At 59.2% G+C, this 9602-nt stretch overlaps 1 protein-coding gene across 2 annotated transcripts in view; it reads right to left on the reverse strand.

Moving 5' to 3' along the window:
* The window catches only part of Nol4l (nucleolar protein 4 like), a 124804-nt gene extending 115208 nt beyond the window's left edge, over positions 1-9596 (reverse strand). For both annotated transcript variants that reach the window (XM_026787062.1, XM_005363227.3), the window contains exon 1: positions 9245-9596. In XM_026787062.1, the coding sequence (XP_026642863.1) occupies positions 9245-9565 (321 nt within the window). In that variant the 5' untranslated portion in view covers positions 9566-9596. The remainder of the gene's footprint in view (positions 1-9244) is intronic.
* Between the last annotated feature and the right edge of the window lie 6 nt (positions 9597-9602).

The following is a 9602-nucleotide window of genomic DNA, read 5'->3' on the forward strand; positions in this document are numbered from 1 at the left end:
TCACAAAAATCAAAAGTCGCTAGTGGCTACCTAGCTGGGTGCCCAGCACAGGCTGTGCCTTGGTTTGCTAACTTGCAGAATGGGGTCACAACAACCTTTTGAAGTGGCTGAGGATTGTTCAAGACTAGAGAAGCTAGAAGCCAGTCCATGGATGGGTCTCATGTTTTCTCGCTCACCCCTCACACCCCATCAGGCCTGGCCTGGTGAGGGAAGGCTCCATGTCTGCTAGACCATTTGCTCAATCCTCAGACGCTGAGAAACGCTGAGTCATTCACCCAAGCAGAGGCCTTCCAGGAGTAGGGGATGATGGGTCCCAACTCAGCAGGAAAGTTCCAGGCAGTCCAGGGTTCCTGTGCTCATGGTGGCTCCTGAGTTGGCCACTGAGGCCTGAGTCACTAGGACTCCCTATTGGCCTCCTCCTGCCACCCTAGGGCTTGTGGACCCTTCCTAGATTCAACTTAGTAGAGTCTGCTCAAGAGTGCCCCCCACCCCTGCCACTCCCACACACCTCTGTAGCCCCCACACTTCTGCCACCCCCCATCCCCATACACCTCTGCCACCCCCCACACACCCCTGCCACCCCCCACACACCCCTGCCACCCCCCACACACCCCTGCCACCCCACACCCCTGCCACCCCACACACCCTCCACAGCCTCAGCCATATCCGCAGCACCTACACATCTCCTGGCTCCCTGGATGCCTCTCTTCCCATCTCATCCCCACCTATCACCCCATCTCAGCTGCCATCCCATCTCCTGTAAACAGAGTCTCCAGGCCTGCACCCTCCCATGGTTGTTTCTCCAACTGAACCCCTTTTTCCTTCTCCAGAGCCCATATAATTCCATGACTCCAAGGCTCCTTCTAAACCATCCTAACCTCCATCCTTACTCAACTACCCTGCAGGTATGGCACACTTCCAGATCCTTCACCCCCAACTGGTCCTATCCAGGTTCCCCATTCTGATCTGAGCAGACTAAATCAGTGGCCAACCCCCAGGCATGGGGAAAGGCAGCCAGATTCCATCCTGCAAAGGCTTCATCAACTGCACTCACCTTGCCTCAGCTACAGCCGCTTCATTTCTAGGCTCACTAAACGATGCTTTGGGCACCTTAAGGCCCAGGTCAAAGGTCAGTTCCCTGAGGACTTTCCAGACACCCACGAGTTGAAGGCTATGTCTGTACTTGGGGCTCTGGGCCCTGGGGTGCAGGGCTGGACAGGAGTCCCCAGAGTTTGACTCAGAGAAGAGCATCTGTGCTACCCTTCCCTGCAGGGAACCCCAAGGCGCAGGGGCTACCCCAGGCCTCTGGGATGTAAAGTAAACTGAACAGGCAGAGACCGGCGGAAGCTGCCATCATGAGGAAGAATACCGAAGCAGTACCATCTACCAAGTCACAAAAGGGTGACGGGAAAGACAGAGAGATGGGGACAACATCCAAGAGACCTCAGGGAAACCTCTCTGAGGTGGTGGTATTTAGCAAAGATTTCAAGGAAACAGAGCCAGCCGACCACACAGAAAACTGGGGTGAAGGGAGACAGCAGGGTAAGCCAGTGCAAGGGCCCTGGGACCTCGCGCACTTGCAAAACAGCAGAAGCCAGTAGGGTGTGGCCAGATGGATGAGGCAGAGTGGAAAGCTGTAAAGACCGCAGGCAACTGGTCAGATCTCACCGGGTTCTGTGACTTCCACCCCTGCTTTGAGTGAAGGGGAATCCTGCGTGTCACTCTCAAGCTGTCCTCTGACTACTGACGGTCACATTACAGGTGTGTGCCACTATATCCAGGAATCAGGTAAAGTCCTGGAGGGCTCTGGCTTGCTTCTCGAAAAGTCTCCTCTGGTTGTGTGGATAAAGAAGGGATCATCTGGCCAGAGTGGATTTGGGAGCCAGTAGGAGGCTGATGCCCCTTCAGGCTAGCCAGAGCTGGTGGCCGTGGAGGGCATAGATGTGGGGCTTGAAATGTTGAAGACAGAATCAGGGTTTTCAAATGAGCTGGCTGGGTAAGGCGTCAGAGATAAGAGAAAGAGGTAGAACACTTCCTAGATGACCCAGAAGGGTAAGATGGAGGGAGGTAGATGGGGAGGAGGGGCTTGAAATCAAGGGGGCAGGGGCTGGGCTTTTACAACCAGACCACCAGATGTTTGCTTAGCTCTGGGATTCTGCTGGACCATGAGTGAATTCCCTCCGCGCTGCCTCACTTTTCCTGTCTATATCAGAGGAGTTACATGTCCCATGGTGGCCAAGAGGAATGAAGACGGAGGAGCTGGTGACCTTGTCCTCCAGAGCCAAACAGCTTCCCTCCAGCCTCCCCACCCCCTGGAATTGCCCAGGACAGGCCTGCAGCTGCAGCTGAACAGGACCAGGAGGAGGGGAGAGGAAAGGGGGGGGAGGGAGGGAGGGTGGCATCTGCCTCCCCAGGCTGGGCCAGCAGGTGGAAGGGCTGATGGAGGTCTGGGAAGCCTCAGAATGGCCCTCAGGCAAGGGCTCTGTGAGTCTGGGGTGGGCGGAGGCTGCGGACACTGGGCTGCCACCCCTTCCAGAGTACAGAGAAGGCCAGACAGAGCTCTGGCGCCTGAGCCCTGCTGAATGGGGAACCCAGGAAGGGTTTCTGACCTGCCTAGTACCATATTTTTTTTTGGGGGGGGGACATTAATTGGCATAGGTTAGAGGCTTGGATGACTGGGAGACCTGCTCAGACCCTGACCTAATGGATTAGCAGGAGGTGGGTAGGGCACTCAACAGGACCCACCAAGCTGGGGTAAACCTCCCCTCCCTTCAGCCTTCCTAGCAGCAAAAAGGGGTACAAGGTACTGAGGGTACTTAGTTTCCACCAAGTTCCCCAGCCCCTGATGGCACAGCAGCACAGAGATGCCTTAGGCACAATCTCAAGGGACCAAATCCTTGCAGCTGCCTACTGAGTGCCAGGGACCGGGCTGGGTCCCATTCAACGTCCATGACAGCTTCCATCACCATCCCCATTTGTGGGATGAGAAAAGCAAAGCTCAAGAAGCTCACAGAGCAGCTAACTTTCCCGAACACTGCTGTCTGTGTGCTGTGTGCCTTGAGATGCGAGCTTCACAGCAGTCCCCTAAGAGAGGCTGGAGCAGGGATGTAAACTCACGGTCCTGGGGCTGGAAAGCCCTCGCCCTGAGTCCCACTCCATGTCTAAAATACAGTCTTTACTCTAACAAGCCAGTGCCACAGCAGGCTGCCACCCAGCTTCCTTCTACCCCTTTGCCTGCTCTGGCACTCAGGGGCTAGACCTGGTTTTTACACTAGCAGGGTGACCTTGAGCACACTCCTTAACCACCATCCTCAAGGACAACAGTGCCTTCTCCAGGTTGTCCGGGTTTGGCATCCATTGACTGTTTTCCCAGCAAGGCAGCTAAGGCTTGCAGATGGCTGGCAGGCTACCCACCACCAAAGTGGAGCTGAGATCCTAAGTTCAGACCTCTCTCCCTGGAGCATCCATCCTGCCTTAGGGACTTGACTTTGGATCTGGGGGATGGGAGAGGCTATCAAGGAAGTATCTGAGTTCCCAGCATGGGGACAAGGCCCCATCTTTCACTCACTTTCTCTAACCTGGCTTCAGCTGGCCAAGAGGGACACTGGAGTCAGGGTGGTGGCTTGGGCTAGCCTGGCTGTGATGAAGAGCACCCCGCGAACAGCCAGGGCTGTTTCACCAGCCAGCCAGGGCTTTCCACCAGAACCTCACATGCAGTCACACCATGGCCTGCCAGCACGGCACCCCAGGTGCTTCCACATCTGCCAACACAGCCGCTCACAACCACATACATCACAAGCACGCCGCCTCCCTCCACCTGCACACACCGGTGCCCCACACACATTCCCACCACCATTATCAGCCAGCACACGGACAGGCATACCCCCTTGGCTGACTTGTGCCACGTACTCTACACACACACGCTGTGCACATGTGTTTTACCCCAGGACCTCATGCTCATGTAAACTCATCAGTGGTATAACCTCTAAGGTAAGAGGTGGAGAGGCCACTGCTTGTCTGAAGCCATCACCTTTTGTCCCTAGAGAGCCTAGCCACAGGCTTCCTGCTCCAACTCCTTCTCACCCACCTACCAGTGTTCCCAGTGGCATTTTCAGAGTCTGGCCTTCTAGACAGGAAGGTAGCCCATGTAGGTCACAGAGCAGAGGGCGGGTTACTTAGTGAAGGAAGAAGTGTACACGCTGTCCCCACCCCAGTGGAGTGACCCAGAGCCAGAGAGGAGGTCACGGAAAGCCATGGCCTGACACTCAGTATCCAAGTGACTCTCAGCTCTAAAATACCTCCCCAAGGCTCCATGACCCTGTTACCCAAATTATGGCGGTTTAACGAATGAAAAGGCTTCCTTCCTTCGGCCACTCCTGAGAAAGCTAAAAGGGGCCTGTGTCAGACACCACTGCCAACCCCCCCCCCCCCCGTCTCTTGAGGCCTTCCTCACCCATGGCTACCCTGTTGTGCTCCAGGAAAATCCCAGGTATCTTACATGGCACCAATCTACAACTCCAGACTTCTTGACCAGGGGATTCTTCTAAACAAATTCAGACTGAAATGTCTATCTTGAAGGGTTTAGATACTCAAATTACATTAGGTCCCAGTATACGTCAGAGTCAGGACAGCAATGTGTAGGAGACAATACCCACGCTCAAGGCCTGCCCACTCAGTAGTGTGGTCTAGGGACATTTTTTTTTACGTTCCCTGAGCCTCAGTTTACCTATCTGACAGGTGATGGTAATAGCAGTGTTGGCCTCTATGCTGCTGTCAGGGTCCCACAAGCTGAAGTGGCATCTCAGCCCAGTGACAGGCACAGTCACCTACTGAGGAACAGGTGCCATGAATGCTTGCCTTTAACCCAGCACTTGAGAGGCAGAAGCAGGCAGATCTCTGTGAGTTTTGAGACCAGTCTGGTCTCACAGGGAGATCCTATCTCAAATTTAAACATGTTTTTAAAGGAGGAGGAAGAAAAAAGAAGAGAAAGACAGAGAGAGACATAGGTGTGATGATAGCTTGAAGAAAGCCAAAGAGAATACTTAGGTAGGCATTCCGCTAAAGGCGGAAGCCTGTCACTCAGTCAAAGCCTGCTACAGTGTTACACTGCGCACCAGAAGCCCTTTCCCGCCCTGGACCAGTGGCCGCAGGTGCCAAAGGTTTACACAAAAGCTCTGGGGAGGAAGACTTCAGACTGTGAAAACGCTTTCCACTAAATGAACGTCATCTGCAAACTGGGAAAAGACCACCATTAGTCAATTTGGCCAGCGCAACACCTGGGGTCCAGCGTGCAGAAGCCTCGTGTTGACAGTGGAGTTGGGCAGTCACACAGGAGACCCTGGAGGAATATGGCTCTCATGGTGGGAACCAAAGCACGGGCTAGCCCCAGCAGAGACCATGGTAGAGCTCAGAGACCTATGCTCCAGTCCTAGCTCTCCACCAACGGAGCTGCCTCTCCCTGGGGCCTCAGCTTGTGTACTGGAAGATGGTATGGTTGGTCTGAGACTCTCTCTCTCCAAAGAGCCTTGGGATTCTCTTGACCTAGGTAGGCAACTGGCTCAGGGTCCTGCCCCAGCCTGATCTGTGGCCTTTCCAGGTCCCAGGGACAGCCCCACTCAGAGGCCCCGTAAAAAAGAAGAGGAGTGGGTTCACTACGTGGCTGGAACAAAATCAGAGGTTCTTCCCCTCCAAGGGGTTCCACTTCCCCTACTTAGCCACCCTATGTGGTCAAAGCAGGCCAAACACAAGAAATAATAAATTAGCCTAACCAGGCTTTCCCCAGCCAGAGGCCCCGGCTGGCTCTTATCATTAAAGATCTTATCCCCAGAGCACCAGTGAGGGACTCCGCCCTCTCTGTCTTCTGCCTGCACCTTTGACTTCCTGTGACAACCTGCACACTGAGACCAGCCTGCCTCCCCAAAGCTAGGCTTCCCTCCCCCGCCAAGCCCCACCCCCCACATGGGCCCCAGCTGCAGGAGGCCCTGCTGAGTGTAATTCCCTGCGCCCTCCTCTCTGCCCTGCCCCGTCCGGACAGATTAAGCCTTTGTCACACACACCCAGAAAAGCTCAGGGCCAGATGGGACAGGACAAGTGTCAGATCATCGACCTGAGGGCCAGCCTGAAAACTGGGGATAGAGCCCTGACCACAGACAGCTCTTCAGTGAACTGTAGGGGGAGGCAAGGGGACCTGGGGTGGGGGAGAAGAGAGAGGTCACATATGACGGTCACTCTCGGATCACTGAAGCCACCCGTGGGCTTATCTCTGGCTCCTCGATTCTCTGCCCTCCCTCTGGAGTCTCTGCAGACTTTACCACTTTGTCAGCCACACCTGTCTTCCTTGCTGGGTGTCCCAGGAGAAGCCACCCACTCCAAATGCCCAGTGCTCATCTCAATGGTGCAGGGTCTACCCCAAGGCCTGGAGACACCAAATAAATGTCATAGACAAAGGTTTATGGCCCAATGACCTTCACAAGAACCCACCCAAGATAAATTACAGAATCTTTCCCACTGACACCAGAAGCAATGACAACTTTAATTTCCATGTGCATGCCTGCACATGTGTGTATGCACGTGCACGTGTGTATGCGTGTGGATCAGTAAAGGCAGAGGGACGACCTTTACAGCTTTCAAAAAGGTCCCATTCAGCCCCTCCTAGGAAGAGGCCGTGGCTGCCTCAGAATTCCCAGCAGGGTCTGCTCCTTAGATCAGCGAAAAGGAAGATGGAAATGGAAAAATGATAACAGCACCCCAAGAAAATACTTGGAAATGGGGTGGCAGCACTCTGGACATCTCCAATGGCTGGCTCTGGTTGGCTAGGCATGTGGCAGGCAGGTAACTAACAGGTTCTCTGGGGACAAGCAGGCCAGGCAAGCAGGCCCGGGGAACTGGAGGGGCAGGCTGTCACAGGAGGGCATGCCTGCTGTGTTTGTCATCCTCCCAGCAGCCTGGGCAGGGAGGCCTGGGTCCCGTTCCTCTGCCTCCCAGGCAGGTGTTCCCCTGGGGAAGGTTTATTATTGGTCTAGAGCCAGGGTGGAGGCTTGTCAGGTCCCTGCTGTGAAAGGCCGGCAAGGGAGGCAGAGTGGGGCTGGGAAAGGGCTGAAGCAGCCAGCTAGCTAGTTAGCTCAGGCAAGGACCTGAGCCCAAGCCTAGCACCGGCTTCTGCTAGGGGATGCGGTGACAGCTGTGTGACATAAAGGGATGGACAAACTGCCTCACGATTCCCACTCCCTAGGGGAGTGGGTGACCCACAGAGAGCCAGTCAACCAGCTGCCAGGTGTGGGAGCATCACCACACCTGAACTCCAGTAGCGGGTGGACTGAGGATCTTACCTAAAAAGGAGTTGGGGCAAGACTCTAAGCTGATGGGAAGGGTAGCCAGGAGAAGGATGAGGTGGGGACTGACCTGGGAAGCCCTGAAGGCTGAAAGCAAGGATCTAACTACAGGGCTAGTGGGTAGTTGCCCTGGGAAAAACCACCTGGGGGAAAAAGGGCTAGCTCAGGTTGGGGAGAACCAAGTGGAAGTCCCAAACTGGCAGGGTGGGAAGGGCTGACCTAGTGTGCTTGTGGGAGGTGACAGCTCACCTGCCCCATAAGGGCAAATGGACAGTGATTTGGTTGAGGGAGGTCATCGTTGGCCCATCGGAGCAGGGGACAATGACCCAGACTCCCTGGGTTTGGAGGCGAGTGCCCATTTGCGCTGGGGGTCTCTGTGACCCGCGCCGCAGGGACGTGGCCCAATCTCCCGCTCCGGGAAGCCGGTGGGCGCGCCCCTCGGCCCTGCCCTCTGTTCCCTGTCCGGCCGGAGGCGGCAGCGGCGCAGATGGGCTGCTGGCGGCCTCAGCGGCAGCGGCGCGGTTATCAGCGCTCCTCGCAGATGGGCCGCCCGCCCTCCGCGCTCGCGGCTCCCACTCCCCGCGGCCTGCAGCCCCGTCCCCTGGGCGCGGGGGGGAGGCGCCTCGGGCTCCGCTCCCTGCCTCCCGCCTCCCTCCCTCGCGGTCCCCTCACCCCGCGGGCCCGGCCCGGGCGGCCGCCGGAGGGGGAGGGGGAGGGGACAAGTGCACTTTTCGTAACGACCGAATCAATTGTGTGTGAAGAGCCCGCTCCGGCCGGGGACAGGGCTGAGCGCAGGGCGGGCGCGCCGGACGGGGGAGGAGCGCGGAGGGGGGAGCGGGGGAGCAAGGAGGAGGGAGGCCGGCGCGGGGCGGCCGGGCTCTAGCGCTCCGGCCGGGCGAGGCCAGGGAGGGGCGGCGGGGAGGAAAGCTAGGCTGGCCCGGGCCGGGGACAGAACAGACTACCCGAAGGTCTGGGCGACGGAAAGTTCAAAGCTCAGCAGTGCCCCAAGAACAGCCGCCCCCCCAGCCCCCACCCTCTGCAGAACAATGAGGTCCCGGCGGGGGGAGCTGCGGGGCCCCAGCCGCACGCCCTCTCCAGGGCGCCCCGGGCCGAAGGGGACGCCCCCGCCCGGCCACTGGCCTCCTCCTTCCCCGGGGCTGCGGTTACCCGCCCCCTCCCCAGCGCCACCCGGGCCGGCCCGGGGGACGGGGGAGGGGAGAGGATGGATAGGTCATGCCGCCCCTGTCCCATGGTGGGGGGAGCGCGGGGCCCGGGGGGCGGCGGGGACGCCCCACCCACCCTTGGGAGGCTGCTCCTGCGCCAGGCTGCGGCTCCTGCTGCCCCTCCCCGGGCCAGCGCCGGGTGGGGTCGGGGCGACAGTGCCAAGGCTGGCCCCCTCCCCTGGTGCGTGGAGGCCCAGCGGACTACCCGTCCCGCCTCTGCCCCTGCCTCCCCACCCCCGCAGCACCACCTTACACACACACACACAGCACACACACAGCACACACACCGCCCAGCCGGCCTGGGGGCGGGAGCGCGAGGCGCCCGGGACAGGCGGCCCCGAGGCGGGAGGGGGGAGGCTAGAGCTCCCGAGCAGCCGCCTGCTGGCGGGGGGGCGAGGGGGAGGGGACGGGAGGACAGAACACGCTGGGGTGAGCAGCCCGGGACAGCCCGCCCGTCACAGCTACGGCCCGGGCAGCGGCGCAGGGGGGGGCAGGGACACCCCAAACCCAGAGCGCTGCCCAGGCTGTCCAGGGAGGGTTGGTGAGCAGAACGCGCGCGCCCGGGTGGGTTAGATACACCGACAACCCCAAGAACACACCATTCGGACACACATCCACACCCCCACCCCGCCCCCGCCCGCCCCGAGCCCTGCCGCGGGACTGGCCCGCAGCAGCCGCGCGCGCACTCACCGAGCCCGTCTTGACCGGCACATACACCACTTGGCCCATCTTGGGTTCCCGGCCGCTGCCCAGGCGGAAGCCCTTGGAGCGCACCCAGAACTGGAACTTGCCTTTCTCGCCGGCCGCCGGGCCGCTGCCCGCGCCGGTCCCGCCGCCGCCCTGCAGGACCTCGGCTATCCGCTGGTATTTGCTGCGTGTCACAGTCTTGGTTTTGGCCGAGTCGCCGTAGGTGCGCAGGCACCAGTCCCGGAACTGGCGGCCCAGCTCCGAGTCCCCGGGGCTGCGCTCACGCTCCCAGCCCCCGCGCAGCAGCAGCGTCGGCTTCGGCATCCTCTCGCCGCGCCCGGCGCCCTCGGGGGCGGGCCGG

The sequence above is a fragment of the Microtus ochrogaster genome, linkage group LG8 (assembly GCF_000317375.1).
Source record: "Microtus ochrogaster isolate Prairie Vole_2 linkage group LG8, MicOch1.0, whole genome shotgun sequence".
In the NCBI taxonomy this organism is placed as follows: Eukaryota; Metazoa; Chordata; class Mammalia; order Rodentia; family Cricetidae; genus Microtus; species Microtus ochrogaster.